The following is a 21,616-nucleotide window of genomic DNA, read 5'->3' on the forward strand; positions in this document are numbered from 1 at the left end:
CAAAGTAAGGGAGTTAAAGAAATATTTGCTGAATGAATGAATGAATGAATGAATGAATGGTGTAGCACAACCTAGTTGATGGCCATGTTCCTTTTCAATGGGCTTTGGCGCCTGAGCCCCCATTTCCTTCTTTGACAGCGCTGGACCTTCCCCACCGCATTCCTCCAGCTGGCCCGGGAGTGAGTGTAAGTGTGGGTGTGTGGGGGCGATATCTATCTCACTGGAAGAGGTCTGTCTTTCCGGCAAGTTCAGGATCTTGGCAACCCTAGCGTCTGAAGTTCAGGGTCCTATCACCCACTTACTGCTGCAGAGGCCCGGCCCAGAGGGGCAGTCCAGCGTTGACTGAGTTAAGGCGCGTCGAGACCCGACGCGGGTTGGAGAAAGCTGGAGGGGCAGTCGAGGACTCGTAGTAGATCCCTCCGCGCGCAGCTCGGGCCGGCGCTTCTTCCTGCGGGAAACCCCTGGGTGCCGAAGGCGGCGGAGCCCGGCCGCGGCGACATGGGGGCGGGGTTTGCGGTGGGAGGAGGCGGCCGAGGCGGAAGGACACACGAGGCTGCTTCGCTGCACAGGCGAGAAAGTTTCAGCCAAACTTCGGGCGGCGGCTGAGGCGGCGGCCCAGGAGCGGCAGGCTTGGGGTGTGGGGAGTGGGGGCATTTATTCCTGAGCTTCGGGGCACCGCGCGAGGCCGTGAGCCGCAGAAGCAGGAGGAGGAGAGGAGCGAGTGGGGGACCCTCTGTGGGGACCCCCTCCTCATGTGGATCTGCGCAGGCGGCGGCGGCGGAGGAGGCGACCGAGAAGATGCCCGCCCTGCGCCCCGCTCCGCTGTGGGCGCTGCTGGCGCTCTGGCTGTGCCGCGCGGCCCCCGCGCGTGGTGAGTATCGGGCCGAGGGGTGCTGTCCCCTGCGCCGGGGCCCGCGCACCGCCTCCCTGGCCCGACCGGCCACCTGGGGCGATCAGTGCCCCCCCCCCCTTCCGTCCTCCTCTCTGCGAGAAGGCCGGGCTCCGAGCGAGGCCACTCGGTTCCCCAAAGTTTGGACACCGTCAGGGCCTCCTCCCCCGCACTCCCCGCCGCCTCCTACGCCCCTGGGCCGGTAGCCCCACACACGCCTCCTCCACAGAAGGGGGGCCGGGCCGCGAGCCTCAGAAACTCGCTTTCCCAGGCACTTGAGTTCGGGGAGTTCGGGTGTTTTGCCCTTTGGTTCCGCGTTTCCTGGGGTCGAGGGAGAGCCGAGTGCCGGCTGACCGAGACGAACCCTCGCCGGCCGAGGACCGCAGATGGGCTGAGCAAAGGAATGCCAGATTCTGGCGTGGAGGGAGCGGGGGCAGGGCCTCCGAGCCGCTCAACGGCTTATACCTCCACTGCCAGACTTAGCTTTACCAAAGGGAGGCACACAGTCCGGGTTGGGTGGGTTTGGTTTGGATGGGGACAGGGTTTCCCGGTGCGCCTGAGTCATGACACTCCGAATCCCTGGTCCCCATGAATCCAGTGTGTTTTGCTCGAGTCTTCGAAAGGTGGAGGCAGGAGCAGTAGGGAAACTGGTGTGGCTGCAATGCTGAGCCACATGATTTAAAAATCTCAACTGCTGTTATTCTTTCCGAGGCGCTGAGCTCGGGCGCTGTTTCAGAGTCTGTGTCCAGCCCCAGGAATGTGGTGTGACGATCACCAACCCCTCCAACCTGGCAGCAGCTTTTGCTGTGCTTTTGGCATGGTTGGGGGTGGGGCAGGGGCGGGTGAGGAAAAGTGGATACGTCAATTCAAAGTGCTTCCTTGGAAAGCCTCTTTATGGTTGGATATTAGCAACAGTCTTTGTGAACACGGTTGGACCAAGGAAGGGGAAATCGAATCACGTCTTGTCCATCCCGCCCCACAGTCTTAGATTCCGAATTTCTTCAGACTGTTTAGTAGAAAGAGCTTGGGTTTTGGAGCCCTCTGTAATCCTGGGTTCAAATCCAGCTCTGCTGTGTGAACTCACCAATCAAATGGCAATGAAATTACCCAGCTAATAGGATTAATTAAGAGGATGTATATTAAACCCATGGCAGTCAAAAGGTATTCAGAAAGTCCTTTCAGGGCAGGGCTGTGTTTTGTTTTTTATGAACTCTGCTTCCAGAGGGTTGGTAGCTTTTGCATGTTTGTTCAACTGATTGGGACTTCTTTTCCTGGTCTAATCCGAGGGAAGATTTTACCTTTACCAAAAAAACTAGTACATGAACTATGTCTTTTTGCAAAGAAAAGGTTAAGAAGATGATGAGCTTCAGAAAAATTTGCTCTTTGTTCATTGTTAACAGAGAGTTGGCATGCCAATCACAGATGTTTAAAAGAGAACAAGGTTTTTTGTTGCTGTTGTTTTGTTTTTTTAAAATCTTTTTATCACAGTACAGAGTTGTTCAGCACCAACCAGATCCTTCTTGGACAGCTCAAATTCCATGCACCTCTATGTCCCTAAGAATTTCAGAAGTGGACCAGGAGGGTGTGTGATGATGAACCAAAAATCATTGTTTCAGAAGCATTTAACAAAACAGGGTGGCATTTTTGCCTTTTCTTTTTCTTTTGAGTGAAAGCTTGACTGTAAGTGTAGATTTATGATAAAAAGGACTATAAACAGTGGGCTAATCTGACGATTACAATCCTTGGTTTCTACCATTAACTTGCTTTAGTAAATAACTTAATCTTCATGATAGGTACTCTCCCCACTTATGAAAAGAACTAAAGAAATAATCTCCTTTAGAGAGTTGCAGGGAATAATAAATAGGATTGCAAAGTGATTTGCAAAATTAAGTGTTAAATGGTAAGATCAATGTCAGAAATTGGATTACTTTGACACACAGGACTTCTCTCATTCTAGGACCTCAGTACATAGAATGATAGCCTCTTTCATACTTCTGTACTGATGAGGTATTGCTATTACCAGCTAGCTGTTAGGTGGGCAAGTTGAGTGTTAGTTACTTCAAAGGACTAGATATGGATATTTGATTTTTAGACTGGTGTTCTTCAGATGCGAAACGACTGCAATAAAAGAGATTAAAGAACCTGTTTTTTGGTATAAATCTTAAATCTTTTCAGAGTCTAGCAGAGAAGTCTTCTTGAATCTTCTTAATCTGTTATTGTGTTTTTGTCAAGGTACCAATTATAACACACTCTTCCAAATTTTTGAGTGTTCCTGTATTTGGGATTGGGGCCAGTTGTTAATTTAAGTGTCACTGAGTTCCTAAGTCAAGCAGTCAACCCATCTGTCTAATTGTCTAAACAGCTATCCAAGACCACCTCTTGCTCCTTGTTTTCTTTTGCTTTGTAATGGGAAGTGATTCCCTGGTTTTGAAGCCTGCTAGATAATTTCGCAGCTGAATTCTTCTGTTGCTTAAAAAAAAAAAATCACAAAGAATTTTTTTTTCTTTCGGATGACGATGAAGTTTATCCTAAAACTATTTTCCTTTTTCTTTCTTCTTGTTCTTTCTATATTATTATTCTTTTGCAGGGGTGGAGTGCAGAGGAAGGAGAGTGATTATCTCTTGTCTCTCTTTTCTTTTTCCTGATGTTTTGATTTTTGAAAATATTTACCCACATCTCCTTGGCATTCTTCTGCGCTATTCCCACTCAACTGTCTCTTCCATAGGCTTCCTGTGGTATAGAGGAATAACTTTTGGTTTACCTGAATTGTATTTGTTGAACTTGTATTTGCTGACTTCAGGACCTTTAGAAAATGTTTAAATTGAGTGGGATATGCTTGGATGCTTCAGAGCAGCTTTACAATACATTTTAAAAATATCATACCCGCAGAAATTCTATTTTGCCCACAAAATTTGCATTGATCTAGTTCCCACTCTGATGCCATTCCTAGTGGTTCTTCTCCTTACCCTGTCTGCTGTGGTAGAACAAATCTCCATGTCCTGGCTGCATCAAAAACAGCTGAGGTGACTCTTGGACTCAGCACCCAGGGATTCTGATACAGTAGGTCTGAGAATCTGTATTTTTCAAGGTTTACAGTAACTTGTTGGAACCCACTGTTAGTTCATTATTCTGCCTTGAAGTGTATATAGTGTGTATATGGGGGTCTTTCCTTCTTAATTTTAATAATTTCAAGAATTAATCTAACCTTAGTCAGCTATTCCAGTGTTTAACCCTCTGACTATCAAAGATTTTTAAAATTGCTAACATAAAAGCTGTTGAGTATAATGCCATTTCTTCTTGTTCCCTGGACACAGTGGGTCCCCATTGTCTCTTTAGAAGGGCTTCATATATTTGAATGATATATTATAAATCCTCTCCCTGATCCTTTTCTTCTCTGTTGTCTTTTTTCCCTCAAGCTTCATTCATATACATAGTTTTTGGCTCTCTTTATTTGTCCTTAGTGGTTTTAGAGTAAAAAATCCTAAGCCATGATTTGAATGAAAATATAATAAGAGATTTTACATTATCCTTATATTGTGTTTCCACTCGTTATTTAAGTGCTTTCTTTCTTGACATCTTTATCTGGATTTCACAACTTGAACCTTTCATTTTCCTCCTACTTTTTCCTGATTCTCCTTCTCCTGTCTTCTTCCCCTTCTTTGCAAGTGACTTGAAACTTGAAGGTTTTATTTTCTTCTACTCTGCTCTTTTTTATTGGTCTACCATATGGATAATATTTTGGAAAGATCACTGGACTGGGAGCCAGAAGACCAGCATTCTCTTCCAGGCCCGTATTTAATTAGTGTTGTAATCTTGTGGGAGGGATTTTGGTCCTCCATTTGCTCAGGTATGTTGTCCATACTCACTGAGCCAATTAGAGTCGAGACTAGAATTTCTCTCGTTTGGTCCTCAGTCCAGTGCCTCCTCCATTCTCTACACCACTTCTGTCTTTTGTACAAATGAGCTCATGTACATGAAAACACTTAGAACATCCTCAAGTGCTTATTGTTAATGTGTACTTCTTGAGGAAGAGAATTGTGTTTTTTCATTTATGTGTTTTTTTCTAATACCTTTACCCTGTAGCTGGCACAGTGCCTTAGCATCTAATAGACACTCAATAAATATTTGTTCCATTGAACAATTACTTTTAGTCATTTTCTTATTCTAGACTACTATGGTAATCCAAGACAATTAATATTATTATTATTATTATTTTTTGGTAGTATTTGCAAGAGTCATTGCTTACCTTACATTTGGGGAAAAACCAAATGTTTCCCTTCCCCAGATGTTTTATTTAAACTTGCCATTTTGAATTTCAGTGTGTGTGTGTGGTTTCTTCTCTCTTTCTTTTTTTTCCTGATCACTTCTGCAAATCATAAAGGTCACTTTGACTTTGGAATTTAACCTCAAAGGTGCTGGCATCCACCCCCTGCCTCTCACTTGAACTGTTTCTACTGTTTCCTTTATTACCTAGACCAGCAATTTCTGTTCTTTTGTTCAGAGTTGCCACACTTTATTGTAATTTGGTCATTTGAGGAATTATTGGAATGGTATTTTTAAAATTAGAGTTAACTAAGGTTATGTTTGTTTTGATGTTTTTTTTTGAGATTTTTTTTTCATTATGAGCTGGATATCGCTAACTAGTATTAGACTAAAAAGATATATACATTTAGTAAAGGCTTTTTCCTACCAAGAGAGGTCCCTAAAAACCACTACCACAAACAAAACTCTAAAGATGAGAGGTGATAAATAAAACTCTGGCAGAACCATATAGTGCCTGAGCTATCTCTGCAACAAGATTTGCTCCTTGAGGGTAGGCACTGTGTCACACACGTCCCTTCTCTGGTCCATAAAACTTGTTTGGCATATGCCGAACATGTAGAGTCATCCAGGCAGCAGGTCGGCTTTGTCACAGCACCTGGGACTCCTGCTCTGCCCTCCCCACCTTTGGGACATTCTGGAGGAGAGGCTGATGGTGAATCAGGGGTGTGTCTTTATGCTCCTTTCTTCTTTGAAGAGAGAAGATCAGTTGAAAGGTGACCCCACCTACAGACTTTATACTATCTCTTTTTATAAGTTAATGGGTAGCTGAAATTTTCCTCTTTGTTGACTTATGTGTTGGCAGAAACTTTAAACTTCATCTAGTCCTTCTATCCTTTCCTTGCTGTATCTGCTCCTCTTACAACATCCTGGTCAAGAGGTAGTCTGCGTTTGTGCTTGAACAACTCTTGTGGTAGCTTCCTGCTTTTGGAAGCAGCTTAGTTCATCTCTGGACAACTCTGATTTTTAGAAAGATTTTCTTATATTCAGTTGTAACCTGTCTCCATATGACTTGTGCCCCTTGGCATCTTCTCAAGAATTTGCCTTATAGAGTCCTGAGCCGTGCATGAGTAACAAGGATCCAAAGGGGTACACTTTACTGAATTGATACCTATCCCTCCATAAAAGGAGTTAGACCTAGTGAGGGGCGTGAAGATGATTCCATCTGGGTTGTTTTCCTGGAGATTCTGATTCAGTGGGTCTGAAATAGTATCTGGGAATTTGTAGATTTAAGAAATAGCCAGTTAATTTATATATTAGGGAAATTTGGAATCATTGCAGAATGAATCTGGGGAAACCAAGGATTTTTTGGTTTAGTTTTTGTTTGTTTGTTTGTTTGTTTGTTCTTTGATAGTACTAGAGATAGGTTGCTCTGTTTGGGTGTTGTGGTCATTTTTTTATCCTTGAAAGTGCTTGCTTCTTGCTACATGTCTAGCTTGCCGGTGAAGTTGCTCTGGTATCCCTATAAGGCTAGTAAAGTTGTTCGTTTTGTCTCAAAAAAATAATCTACAAACTATTCAGAATCTTAGGGCTGCTGCGTATGTGTTGTATATGACTTTGGTGGAAGCTTCCTTATCCACTTCATCAGAATGTTAGCAGAGATGCCAGAATACATAGGTGTTCCATGATTTTTTGGTGTCCACTAAGAAATTCTGTCCTAGTCCTTGTGCCGACACTGCCTTTGAGGATGTCTGCTGTGTTCACCCGTGAACACGTATCTGGTGTCAGGAATTTCCCTCAGATGTGTTAGTGCAAAAAGATATAAAGATCACTCATTTCATGCAGTCTTGCCTTTGGGCTGTCTGGGCTGCTGCAGCAAATGGAATAAGGAAGGAAGAATAAAGAAGGAATCAAGGGTCTCTTGAGTAGAACGGAGCATTCTTCAAGAAGGGGCCCGGGAGTGCTCCTCTGACAAAGACACTTAATGTTGCTGTCCTTTACAGGAAGTAGAGAGTGGCTTCAGATATGAAAGGTTAGGCTCATGGCCTCTGGATGGGACAAACTGCAGTGTTCATTTGTAGTGGTAGGTTTGCTGCAGATCCGTGCTTCCTGTCTTCTCCTTTTTGAGGCAAATACCAGTTGTGTGGCAGAAAATACATTGTGACCTTAAAAAGAAGAGTAAAACCAAGAAGGGGGGGGGCATGATAAAAGCCAGAGCTTGGAGTGAGAAAAGTGAGGTGATTATTGTATTAATTTATTTGTATGTGTAAATATGTAAGCTTCTATATAAAACTCTGGTAGGAGCCCTAGCTGTTCGCTCAGAGATTTATTATCTTCGTAGCTCTGCTGTCCCAGTGGTGTGTTAGGGAGGATTGTGGTGTGTTGTTATCCTTAATTTGTGTGTTTCATCATGTGGTAGGGAGTACAGGGTATTCTGCTTTTGTAGATGTGTGGGAATCATTGACCAAGCCGAAGATAGGGCTCTGCCCCCAGGGAGCTGACATCATCGTGGAGATAAGGCAGATGAGCACACAATTAGGAATATGAAATACAAGTCATTTAAGTCACTTATCTACAGTCTCAGAAAGCAGTTTCCTGCAGTCAGGGTGACTGAGAGCTGTAGGGTCTAGGGGAGTAAGCTGCAGGTCTACTAAGGAATAGTGACTCCCATCGCGTTCCTGCTAGGCTTGTCTGCTATTCTCCCCTTTCTCTTTTGTAATTTGGAAGTATCAAAACTTAACTTGGGGAAAAGATAAAGACCCCTTTGTCTGGTGGGGGTCTAAATGTAAATTTGGCATTTGGTATCTATTATATCTATCAGTGGGTTTGTGGCAAGAGAGAGGGCTGTGTTCTTAGTCCTGGATGCCCATAGGCCTGATCTAGGACAAGTTAAGGTGGAGATATCTTCTTTGGAAGATCTAGTTCTCAGTGGTAGTAGCTGAAGGAACTTCTTGTCATGGCCAGGCAATGACTGAGGTACAGTATGGACACACCCAGAGCTGTTGCCTTAGGTGGCATTGATTAATCATACTAACATCTCCCTCACCCACTGTGCTTGTCTTGGCAAAACCCTGTTCCACCAGCTCCTCAAAGTTTGTGTTTTACTAGATATGATTGAGCAAGTCTTGGGGGTCATTTTACTGTCCTTTGCCACTCTTGAACTGTGGGCCAGTTACTTTGGTCCAGCTCTGGTGCCCTTGGACTTTGGCCATTCAGTGAGTGGCCTTGGACTTTCTTCTCATTGGACTGAAGCACCTTCCCCAGAGGCCTGCCTGAGGCAGTTTCTAGTCTTCAAGTCAGTTGCTTTCAGAATGTTGGCACCTGGGCAGCGACTCTGGGTCTTTGAATACATCAGTCAAACATCATGCCAAGATGGACTCATCGCTTCACAAAGACAGGTTGGATCTATGGGTGTTGCAGAACCTGTTTCTGGGTTAAGAGTAGCTCTCCCTCCCTTGTATATATTTAATCATATGAAGAAAGCATGTGTGTATTTTATGAAGTAAGGAAAACATGACGATAATATTTTGATTGGAGTTGGATATCGTCTCCTTAATAATATATTGTCTTTTAACAAATAGCATCACTTTAAAATACAATTTTGCTTGCTGAATAAAGTGTTGTACGAGAAGCTGTGGTTACATTCTAAAGTATACTACCTTGTTCAGAGGCAGGTGCATTTTACAATTGTTGTTGTTTGCTTCTTTTTCGTCTCGTTTTACTCTCATCTGCCTTGTAAGGAGATTCTGGAAAGTTTTTAAGCCTTGAGGGTTAAAGAGTGTATTTTCACTAGACCCTAAGAGGGGCAGGTTGCTATGCTGGCGTAATTATCCAATATTCCAACATTCAAGTAAGAATAATTGGATAGTGTTTACTCACTAATATCTTCTGTTGAGTTTCTGAATATGAATAGTCAGAAAACTAGACAGTGCTAATGTGTTAACTTCTCTAAATGGTAATTGTAGTAAGCTGCAAAGAAACCGTTGTTTAATTCTCTGCTTTCACATGCTTTTGTCTGTCCACAAAGTGTTGAGACTCCTTGAAGTTTGAGGACGTGTATATTTTGATTATGATGTTTATTATGTTTTTCTTTGCTGTGAACATGCCTTTATTTATTTGCTAGATCTTCTTTAATTGGAAATGTTAAGGACATTTACTTTATTACAACATTTAAAGCACTTTCTAATCTTTATGAGGATTATTAGAGAAAAGACATATCTTATGAATCATTCAAGTCCTTGGTCCGGTGTTACTATTTAAAGTAAGTGAGAATATTTCATGACTCCTGTGACATATACTTCCTAAGAGATTTAAGGAAAATGGTTGTAACTAAAAACAAACATTGTAATATTTTAAGGTAGGTTTATGTAGTAATAATTATTCCTCGTGTTTATACGTAATTAACTTATACTTTGTTGATTTTCTCTGGCACCTTTACAAGATTATTTTGGAGGGGAGGTTACTTAAAAAGTAATTACATTTAGAGGTAGTTAAGGACATTGAAAAATCTAGGAAAGTGTGAGAAAAATAGTCACAATCATACCACTCTTCATATTTTGGTGTACATCTTTTGGTCTTTTTTTTCTACCTTTAGTTTTAAAGTGTTGTTGATTCATAATATATACACAATTTTCTGTACTGCCTTTCTTTGATGGTTATAAATATTTCTTATATTTTTAAACATTTTTCATAAATTGAATTTTATTGGTTAAATAATATTCTTTTTTTTAATATTCTTATTTTCTAAAAGACTTTTGTTAAGATTTATTTTAGAGAGGCATGGAGGGGCAGAGGGAGAGGGAGAGAGAGAGTCTTTTTTTTTTAAAATAATTTTTATTTTGTTATATTAGTCACCATACAGTACATCCCCAGTTTTTGATGCAATGTTCCATGATTCATTATTTGCATGTAACACCCAGTGCACCAAAAAAGACAATTATCATATGGTTTCACTCCTTTATGGAATATAAGAAATAGGAAGATAGGTAGGAGAAGGAAGGGAAGAATGAAGGGGGGTTAAACAGAAGGGGGAATGAACCATGAGAGACTGTGGACTCTGGGAAACAAACTGAGGGCCGGTGATGAGAGAGTCTTAAGCAGACTTTGTGCTGAGTGTGGAGCCTGATGCAGGGCTTGATCACATGACCCTGGGCTGAAACCAAGAGTTGGGTTATTAACTGACTGTGCCACCCAGGTGTCCAATAATATTCTTATTAGTAGGGTTACTATGTTTTGACCATTCTTTGGTTTGATTGCGTATTTAGTTGGTTCCATTTTTTTCCTATATAAATGATACACATCTTCATAGAGAAAAAAAATTCCTCATTAGGATTTTTCCTCATTAAGCTAGATTTGCAGAAGAAAAATTGCTATGTCAAAGAGTGATTTAAAAAAATTGGGAAACAGAATTTAAAAAAAACAAACGAAAATAAAAGAAAATAAAAATTTCCAATAATTCCATCACCTCCAACCAAAACCCACTAATATTTTGATACATTGTAGACAGTTTTTTTTCTGTGTCTATTATTGCAGTTGGGATTTTAGCATATGTATAGTTTTATCATCTGCTTCTGCACTACTTAAAATACTGTGAATGTTTTCCTATATATATAAATGTTCTTTAACAATATTAAAGGCCGCATACTGTTCTGTCTTAAGGATCAGTTATATATATAATTTAAACTGAAATCAGTTCTTAGTTTGTAATTTTTCATAATCATAAATAATGCTATAATGAAATTCTTATATATAAATCTTGGTAGGAATATTTATTTTGTTAACACTAAGCTCTCAGAAGTCAAGTTATTGCATCAAAGAGTATGGATCTTTTTGTGACTTTGATACACACTGCCAAATTCCATTCCATTATAGTTTGACCAAGCTATAGTTCCATCAGCAGAATATGAAACTGTCAGTGTTGCCAACTGTGTTCAACACTGGTTTTTGTTTTTAAAACCTAACCAATTCGGTAGGTGGTAAACGCTACCTCACCTTAATTTGCCTCCCTGATTACACAGTGATATTGAATGGTTTCGCATATGGTCAGTGGCCGCTTCTGATTTACTTATTTTGGTAAACTGTGTCTTTTACCCCTCATGTATTCATTTTTTGGTTACTGATTTGAAAAAGCTATTTATATACATTAAGGATATTAGTCCTTTGTCTTGAATGTGTTGCAACATTTCAAATTGCTACCAGTATGTGTATTTTTTTCTTCTAAATATTTATTTAAATTCTAGTTAGCATAGAGTGTAATATTGGTTTCAGGAGTAGAATTTAGTGATTCATCACTTACATATAACACCCAGTGCTCATCTTAACAAGTGCCCTCCTTAATACCCATTGCTACCAATATTGATATCAAAAACGGTTTATTCAATAGGTTAATTTTTTAATCCTTTACTTGAAATGAGCTTGTTCAGTTTTCCTTGTATTTGTTAACTGGTATTTTCTTTAGCCAATTTAAAATTCTAATATGTATCATCAAACAACAAGCTGTCAGTTGTATGTGCTCAGGAAATGCACATTTAACATTTTATAAAAAGATCCTGGAGGAAAACAGTATATTCTGGAGCTAAATATGTGGGTTTTTGTGGGTTGAGGGTAATCTGCTTATGTCCTGTCTTCCTCGATAGCCAAGGTTTTTCAAGTATGTAACATCCGTAAAAGGCAGGGCTTGTGCACTGCTAAATCTGACATTTTGACCTAATTGATAATTGTACTGTGGTCTAGCCAGTCAGTTTGGTCAGACAACAGGATGACTAAGATTCCCTCCCCTCTCTCCTCACCAAATTGATTAGTTGTGGGACAGAACTGACTGAATCAACCTGTTGTTTTGGCACCCCATGGACACCACCTGTTTCTTCCTTTTCTCCCTCCAGCTTCCCACTGCCTTAGTGCAATGCTGTGTGCGCAGTGGGTAGGAGATCCATGTTGTTGCTGAAGAATGTTGCAATAAAGAAGAGTAGACTGCTTGTTTTTCAAGCTTGTATGTTCTTAAGGTATCCTGCTGCTTTTGACATTAAGAGCTCCAGCTGAACTGTTGTATGTGGAAGCCCTGCAGATCTTAAGTGTTTGATTCAGAGTAATTTCAGGCAATATGAATGCTTTCTTAAGTATCATTGGAATTTACTGAGCTGGTTGTTTGCCAGCTATTGCCATATTTAGCATGAAGAGACCTGGGGAACAAGGACATTTCTGACCAACCAAAGAAGGAAACCTTTCTGAAGAGGATTGCGACTCTTTTTGTTTTGTTTTGTTTCTTAGGTGTGGTTTAGAGAATGCCAGTTAAGAGATTTGGTTTGTGTCCACTGGTCTTTGTTTCTGTGCCCCATCCACAAAATTAATTTATGGGTGGGAAGAGAGATTTGATAGTGAAGCTCTTTCTTACCCTGAAGTCTAATACTATTTCTGGGAGGTAATTAGAGAATTCTTATGCCTAGACTGTGCATTGAGAGGCTTAATCAGCAGGTGAAGCTGTTGATTAAAAACAGGTTGATGGGTGTTTATTCTCATCTTTCTTCTTGAAGGCTTATTCGTTTTCTGCTCTGTCACGGTCTGAATTTATTTTGGCCCAGTCCTTTTCTCCATCCTTCTTTTGGAACGATCAGCCTTCCCTCTATGGCTTAAAATTTCTCTGCCTGTTTTTCCATTTTAAAGATGAAGATAGTATTTGGAAGGGGATCAGTCAATATCACTAACATACAACTTATTTTCATAAGGTAAAACAACCCCAACATTTACATAGCAATGTAGAGTTTACAGAACCCTCTTATATAATTTCCTCGTTTATTCTTCACAAAACCTTGGTGGAAACTGAGCCTCAGAGGAGTTACTGGCTTGTATACCATTGTTTAGCTCTAGATAATAAGTGACAGAGCTGGGACTAAAACTTGTGGTTTGACTTTTTAAACCTCAGCTTTTTTTCTTTTTAAACATTTTATTGAATTCTTACTGTGTGTCTGTCATTTTGCTGGGGCTTTACATGTATTTCCTCATTTAATTCACATGGCTGTCCTTTGGGGTAGACAGTATATAACTGTTACAGATAAGGAAATTGGAACTTAGATTCATAGCTTTGGGTGTTGAGGTGAGTAATGTTCTTAATGAAGAATGGAGCCAGGAGTCAGACCTCTGGCTCCAGGGCCTCTATAGTCAACCATGGTACTTTATGTGCATTCATTAGTTCTACCGCACAACAACACAACAACTCTATGAGATGGGGAGTAGCTTAAGTGGGGAAACTGAGGCTTATAAAATGCCCAGAATAATGCAGTTAGTTAAGTGGCAGAGTTGGGATTTAAAGCTATGTCTGTCTGGCTCAGCAATCCTTACTCATTCCAGTATACTAAAGATGCATGTTTTTATGATATGAATTAGTTCATTAGACTGACAGTTCTTTGAATGTAGAGGTCAGCTATTTTTTTTTAAAGATATGTATTTTTTTTTTTAAGATTTTATTTATTTATTCGACAGAGATAGAGACAGCCAGCGAGAAAGGGAACACAAGCAGGGGGAGTGGGAGAGGAAGAAGCAGGCTCATAGCGGAGGAGCCTGATGTGGGGCTCGATCCCATAACACCAGGATCATGCCCTGAGCCGAAGGCAGATGCTTAACCCCTGTGCCACCCAGGCACCCCTGTAGAGGTCAGCTATTAGTAATCCTTTGTATCTTCTGAATAAAAAAGAAATGGATGCACATTAGTTGACTGATGGCCCTTGACTTCCTTCAGTTGATTTCTATCACTAGGTCAAGCAAATTGAATTTGGGTTGAGAGGAGGGGAGTTCTCATAAGGATGAGTCTTTAAGCCAAAATGGGCCAGAGCTATGAGATCTTCAGAGGACTGCTCTCAGGAGCAATGGTCTGACTCCTGAGGGTGCTGCCTGGGGACATTCCTGGCTGTGTTTCTGGAGACTTCCTTAAGAGGGAATTGTCACTATGGGGAGAGAAGGTGGGGATATATTTAAGTCTGGCTCTGAACATACTGGCCCCATGTCCTTGGGCAAGTTTCTTAAGCACTCTGTGCCTCAAATTCATTATTAATAAAATGAAGATTATAGGAGCATGTAATTATTAGGGTTGTTATGAGGATTAAATAAATTAATAAAAGTGTATAATGTAATAAAAATTCATAGTACAATGCCTGGCACATAGTAAGAGTGCAGTAAATAGTAGTTGTTGGTGTGAGTATTATTTTATGTTGCAATATGGACTTTTTGTTGCTTTCACTTTAATCAAAAGTGTTTGAGTGATTTGGACCCTTGGTGAGTAATAGGAGCTTCACCTTTGCAGCATGTAGATTGTTCACTGGTTTTCAGTGACCCTATAAATATTTAGGAGTATTATATTTGAGTCTGTTCCGTTAATGGTGTGTACTTGCAACTTGGAGAAATTTTGTCTATTACACAAATTTCACTGATAGGTGTTAATTCATTTCCCCATTATTTACTAATCAGACATTTGTGGTTGGATGTTATGCTTACTACAGAAATGGCGATTTTTCTGAGGTGTATCTTTCAGGATAATATCAGTTGTTCCCCAGTTTCATATGATGTGGCAAACATCATCACATGGCATTCTGTTTCCCCATGTGCAATACTAGTCTAAACCCCAAATATTTAATGTTTTGATTAGCCTTATAGCCCTTAATGGGCTATCTCTGTTAGGTATTTTGAAATAATGAAAATATCCTATAGTCTGTTATTACACCTTTGCGGGCTCCTGGAAATTTGGGGACTCTCAGGGGTTACCCATCTAGTCCATCCTTGTTTTATAGATGTGGAAACCAAAGCCCAAAGAAGTGACTGGCCAAAGGACCCAGAGCTAGGTCAAGGTTGGGGCCTGAATCCAAGCTCTTATTTTCTAGTGATCTTTCCTCTGCATTCATTATTCAAATGGTCTGTCAGTATAGCGACCGTCTTTTTTTTTTTTTTTTTTGGAGATCCAAAAAGGGAACAGAGAAGGAGTGGAAGAATGGCGGAGGGGAGAGGTGTGTCCATATTGAAAATGTCAGTGACAGCAGAGAAAATATTTGCCCGTGAGCCCCTGCCTGTCCCTTTGGACTTCTCTGTAGTGGTTAAGACAAGCTAGCAGGGCTGGTGTCATTAGTGATTCAGGATTGGATTAGCCAGGACTGGTGGAGTTACTTTCTCAGAAAAGGGTTTCGTATTTTAACATTTGTTTCCCATGACAGTTTGCTTATTCTCAAGTTTTGGCAGCCTTGACCAAATGGTTGTCAGGTTTTTGTTTTGTTTTGTTTTAAGACAAAACTCCACATTTTATGTTGCTGATTTAGTAAACTGTCTTCTACCTACCACTCCCTTCTGCTCCCTCTATAATTATTTCTAAGACTTTGTTTTTCAGTTGTGGGAATACTATGAAAGGTTTTCTTTTATAGTCTGAGATATTTATAATTATGTGTAAGCACACTGTTTACAGAAAATGTAAGTGGTGCATATGGTAACTCAAATACTCTTAAAACACTTAAAATATTTTCCAATAATTTAAATCTTTGCAAAGAAACAGCTGAAAGCACTTATGGTAGAAGAGAGGAGGTGTACACTAAGGATAGCAGCATTTGAACGTAATTAATGTAGATAAAAGTGAATGTCACTTTGGAGGAACGGGGAGTATATGCCTGAAAGTGGACCGAAGCGTGCCTCCTTCTTAATAAAGTGAACAAAACAGACAAAAATCTCTCCTTATGGAGCTTATATGCAGTAACAATAGCTTTCCTATACTGAGGATTTATTGTGTGACAGATGCATGACAGTACTTGGTCAAAGTACTTCAGCTGTTTCCTTTGGTCCTTATAGTAGGTATTTGATTCCTATTTACTGAGAGGTTAAGGGATGGTCATCTAGGCCACTCAGCTGATCATTGGTATAGGCCAGCAATTGGAACCCCTCTTGTACAACTCCAGAGCTCACACACTTAACCACTATAAATAATGCCATCGTTGGATTTGGTGGAATCCTGTAGTCACAGATAATGTAACTTTGGATGTAATAATATTTTGTGTACCAAACTGCCTTAAGTTGTACCCTTCTTAACACGTTACCGCTGAATGAACATTTGCATTATATGGGAATTATTTAAACTTCAAAATTCCATTTTGAGGATTTGCAGTCCTTTCTACATCTTTTTGAAAGTGGGAAGAATGGATTTATGTTTGTCATAATCCAAGGAAAGTTGTTTAGCATTTCTTTCCCTTTTATTTCTTGATCCTAAAAGAAATTCTTTGGTAGATTAAGATCAGGAATGAATGAGTAGCTTTTTTTTCCCCTTAATAAAAAACATTTTGAAAGATTGAAAATGGCCATCCAGAGTCATATTTGTGCCAGTCTTTTTAGTTATGGAGAGCTTTTTTTTTTTCCAGATAGCTCTTTCTTGACTGTGCACATGCATGTGTATTCTTATTTAATTTTGAAAGGGATGTAAGAAACCACATAAAACAATTGGAATTCCTCAGCATATGAACAATGGACGTAACCAATTACTGAAACTACCCAGTACTAACTTATTTTGGCCTGGAAAGTGCAGCATTTCTACATATATCATTATAGAAAAAGCACACTTTTTTCTGTGAACTTTTTCTGTATTATTATTTCCTTTGTTACTCATAATCAATAGTCGTCTGTACTAATAGATGAGAGAATGTGTCGGACACCAACAGATAATTCCAGATAATCCTGTCTGTTTTAAAATAGAGCCCTACACATGCATCCTCACACATGTGGGTCCTTTCAAACATACTGGACTCTGCTCAAGGTTTAGTTGTGTTAGCTGCCCTTTGAATGGTGAAGGGGAGAATGCTCAGAGATATTACGGAAATGAAAGAGATAAATGACAGTGTAGGTTGATTGTTTGTTTTTAATTCTCTCTTGGATTGATTTTAGGTACCCTTTCCTACTACTTTTTGATTTTTGCTTTAGCATAGCTGGTGAGTTTTGGAACCACCTAGACGTGGCTCTGATTCTTAGTTAAGAATATTGTGCAAGCCACTTAACTTCTCTAAGTCTTGGTTCCCTTATTTATGTAGCAGGGATAATAGTAATACCTAATTTGCAGGATTATTTGCAGAGATATTAGAAACAACATGTTTAATTGCATGGTTCTAGGCACAAAACAGACACTCAATGGGGGGGGGCACCCAAAGTTTAAAACTTCATTAGCCTCATGATAATTCCCCTCTTTGGAAGATATGGTCTGGAAGTACTTGTCTCTGACCCTTCTTGTTTCAGTTTCTTCCAAGGATTCCCTTTAGACTCTGCTTCATTGCCAAGGCAAGATTATGGATCACCTGAAGAGCAGACTAAAGCTCTATTGTCTAGTAACTTCAAATTTGTATATTAACTTCATGTGAATTAAAAGCCTTTCTAACATTTTGTCAACTCAAGTTTGCAGCATCTTGCACCTGTCCCTTCAGAAACAGTTGATTCATGGAAAAAATTATTTAGTATTTCAAGTTAAAGCCAGAGAATTTTTTTAATAAGGAAGATCTATTTGGTTGGCTTATTTGTTTCCAGCTTTCTCCCCTGAGTCTTAATGGAAATCAGGTTTGAAATGTTAGAAGCAGTTGGTTTTCAGCATTGGGAAAGCTTATTTAATCAGGCATGTGAAGTGGCCTATGTTGGATTTCTGTGCCAGGGAAGGCTAGGGGAGGTTGAGGAGATTATCACTCTTATAATTCCTGAGCATTGTCGAGACACTGGGTGAGCAGTAGGGATATTTAAAAAAAAATGTTGAACTTAGTTAGACCAGTCCAACACACATCCCACTCATAACACAGGTGTAGGTGAGCAAATTTGAATCATGTAAAAGTTTGTCATTTCTGGGCTTGATGGTGAGGATTTCCTGTTTCACAGAATTTCGGATTGGAAGTTTTACATTAAATAGTGCTTTCTGGTGTATAGTCACTTTTGTAAACATGATCCCATTTGAGCCACAAATAAAGTCTTCTAAGGAGGGAGGCTGGTGACATTACTTTAGTTTTACACGTGAGAATAGTTAAGTCTCAAATAGCTCAAAGGAATTCCTCTAGATCACATGGTGAGTATAGAGCAAAGCTGGGGTTCGAACTCAGGTCCTGATTTCTAGGGCAGTTCTTGCTTCATTATACCACACTGCTGCCTGCATAATGTACCTGAATCTGACTTCTGTGCCCCAAGATAGGAAAGGATTCTCTTCCTTTCTGTTTGATTAGCCGTGCCAGAGCATGACAGCAGTGAAGCAGAAGTTGAGGATTCTTTCCCCAGATGATCGGTTAGCTTTTCCTAAAGCTCTTCTGTGTCCCCAGTTGTTACTGTTACCACTGTTACCTGGACAGGATGTTGATCCAAAGTGAAATAGGCAGGAGAGTGTGGCTGACTCAGCTTAGTCCATCACAGCTTTCCATGTGTTCTGCCAGTGGGTCTGTAATGTCATGTTCGTTTACACGCATTTTATGTGCTCTGGGGTCTATTTCTTAGTATTTTTTCTCAGCTGTTTTTAATGTCTCAAGCCTTAGTTCTTCCTGAGTGGCCTGAAGTGACTTTCCTATTCCTTACAGTTTCTCTAAAATCTCTCAAGAGCATGCAGCATGGGCTTCTCCTCGATGTAATTTTATTTCATAGCCCCTGGCAGTTCTCTGCTTAACTTAAGCAGAATATAAATTGTGAATGCAGATAGGCGTGTCAATATTGCACTGTCACTTATGTAAGTGCACTTTAGCTTTTCTTCTTTCCTTTTAACCAAAATGAGGAAATAGAGAATGTTTTGTTATGGTAGTTTTACACATACACCCACGAGGAAATGCGTAGTTAGCTTCTGTGGGAAATGTAACTGATACATTTCAGGGAACAAAGTGCATGGTGGCTAAAATTTTAAGTCTGCCAAATGTTCATAGGGAAGGAAAGAAAAATGATCAAGCTCTCATATTGTACTTCAGTTTAGCTTATTAATTCTAAGGTTAATGATTATAGGAGTCTCTGCCTTATTTACACCTATCAGTATATGAAAGTATGCTTGTCTTTCCACAGAATCCATTTCACAAGTTGTGCTTTTCATTCAAGGGAACTATCTCAACAAGTGTTCTTTCAAGGGGAACAGCGTAGGAAAGCTTTCCACCCAGTGGCCAACTGGTTGAAGGTTTGATACCTCAATATCAGCAAAATGTCAAGTGGACCATTTTGACCCCTCCAGCAATCCAGCTGGACATTTGGCTGTGCCCTGTGGTCAGCTGATAGCTTCCTTGATGAAGGCGACTGTCATCCAGCCACACCAGGGCCATGCACCCTTCCTCACTAGGAAGTCTTTGAGACCTGGGATTCCCCAGTCTCTATCACCCTGAGGAGACCTTTACTAGCACAGGGATAGCAGTGTTGCTCCTGAGGTACATAGCTTATTCAAAATGAATATAATTTGTTCTTAGAAAGTTGGGAATTGATGACAGTTTTTCTTCATGACGGGTTGAAATGAACAGTCTTATAACATTCACTCAAGTAAAAGAATATTCATGGTTTTGGTAAAGTGTTAAATTTCAAATTTGATAATTTGGAATTTGAATTAAACAAACATCCCTACTTTGTGTGTGTGTGTGTGTGTGTGTGTGCGCGTGTGTGTGTGTGTCTTTTGGGAGGAGGAATAGACCTTGGAACTGTTAAAAAAATGTTTTTTATAATAGTGCCCATTCTCAGGTGGCAGAGAATAGCTATCCAAATGTTGCTCAGGTCTAGCAAAAAGATTTAGGGAAGTTGTAACGAGTTTAATAACCATTTGTGGAGTGACATAGATCGACACACCCAATTACACAAGACCTGAGTCTGAGAACTGTTGATGTGCAATCATCCCATCAGCATCTGCTCATCATTATCAAGAACATAATGGCTCAACTATTTCTTTGGGGCCACATGAAAAGACAGTGTACCCATAGCAAAGGGTAAGTCAGACCTGACAAAAACATAGCTCTCCCTAACCCTTTGTTCCCAAACTTCTCTTTAAACGTTTCCTTTTGTTTGGTTTTGAAATATCTCACGTTATTTCTTGCTTGCCATTCATTTTCCTACTTAAATATCATGTCTTTCTAGCTCAAATTTTTGCCAAAACCATGAAGGGCCAATGTGTCTGGGTTATTTTTCTAATCCATTTCTTTGTCATTTGAAAGCCTTCATGTCTCTGGCTTCATGCTGCTTTATGTGTACAAAGGTATTCAGTATCTTTTCTAGTTTACATTTTTGTTACAACTGCTGTCAAACCACTTATGAGCTCTTTCTAATATAAATCATTTTGGTCACTGTGAGTGGGAGGGGAGGAATCGGTTCACAGGAATAAATTTGCATGTTGAGAAGATAATATGTAATAATTTTCAGAGCACTTTCAAGTGCACTGTATCTTTTATAAGACTATGTGTTCATTTCTGGAGACTGCAAGAGAGACCCTCTGAGACCTATTCGAAAGTCACGCTGTCAAGTCCCAGGACTGGCTGGAGAATCAAAGCCAGGTCTTTATTCTCTTCCTTGGCGTATAACTGGATCATTATTTTATTGGCAGGAATATGGAATCTTTCAGTTTTTAAAAGGTATTCGCTTGCCTTTTGGAAGGTATGTTAGCAGCCCTTTCCAGAGTGGAAAGAAGATAGTTATATTTTCCAGCCTTTTGATAAAATATCATTGTGTTATCTCCAGATCTTATTGTTTCTAACTAGAGTCTGATGGCACTGCATGGCTTCTAAGTTACCTTTTGGAAAATTAAGGTTTTATAGAAATTAGTGTGCTTTTCCATGACTTTCTGAAGGAAGAGACTCAATCTAGTGATACAAATGTGTTCTTTGATTTATTAACACATTATAAACTTTAATTTTGGGGTTTTAGTATTTGATTAACTTCTTTCTGAAGCATGTGTTTGTACACAAAATGGATGCTTAAGTAGTGCTTATTGATTTCGGCAATTGGCCAAATGCAAGATGAGTATTGGTACAACAGTATCGTACAACTTCAGTGCCAGAGTTGCTGTGTGCAGACTGGCTGTGAGACCTACTTTACCTTTTGAGAACAAATGTAGATTTTTCAGAAATCACCCCAAGCCTGTGGTCCAGAAGTCTCGGAATGGGGCACAGTAAGCCCAGGGAATGTACTTAGGTAAGAGAACATTTAGGGAGTAGGTTTTGTATTCCTTCTAAGAGTTAGGCCTTGTGCTGAATGTTAAAGTAATCGTTTCAGAGGTTTTCGTTTTGTTTTGTTTTGGTTGTCTAGTTTAGGCTCCTAGTGGTGAGCTGAGGAGAAGCAAAAGAGAAGAAGCCATTCTAGGGGATTTCCTTGGAGATTGTAGCTGGCTCTAAGGAGTCCTGGTTGAACTAGATGAGTAACTGGTTCCTATGACTAATGAACTTTGCAGGAGTCCTTTTGGTTGCACATGTAGCTCTCTGGGATTGCTATAAGGTTCTAAGTCATCACAGTTTGGAATAATGGTTTTCAAACTTGAGTGGGCAT

The 21,616-nt window shown here is 40.1% G+C and overlaps 1 protein-coding gene across 3 annotated transcripts in view; it reads left to right on the top strand.

The window, feature by feature from the left end:
* The first annotated feature begins 376 nt into the window (after positions 1–376).
* The window catches only part of NOTCH2 (notch receptor 2), a 161,550-nt gene continuing 140,310 nt past the window's right edge, over positions 377–21,616 (top strand). For 2 of the 3 annotated variants that reach the window (XM_057310331.1, XM_048220191.2), the window contains exon 1: positions 523–871. In XM_057310331.1, coding sequence (XP_057166314.1) covers positions 799–871 — 73 coding nt within the window. In that variant the 5' untranslated portion in view covers positions 523–798. Of the gene's footprint in view, positions 872–21,616 lie in introns of all 3 variants that reach the window. The other variant, XM_048220190.2, reaches the window with a different exon arrangement.

This window comes from Ursus arctos, unplaced genomic scaffold (genome assembly GCF_023065955.2).
Source record: "Ursus arctos isolate Adak ecotype North America unplaced genomic scaffold, UrsArc2.0 scaffold_12, whole genome shotgun sequence".
Taxonomy (NCBI): domain Eukaryota; kingdom Metazoa; phylum Chordata; class Mammalia; order Carnivora; family Ursidae; genus Ursus; species Ursus arctos.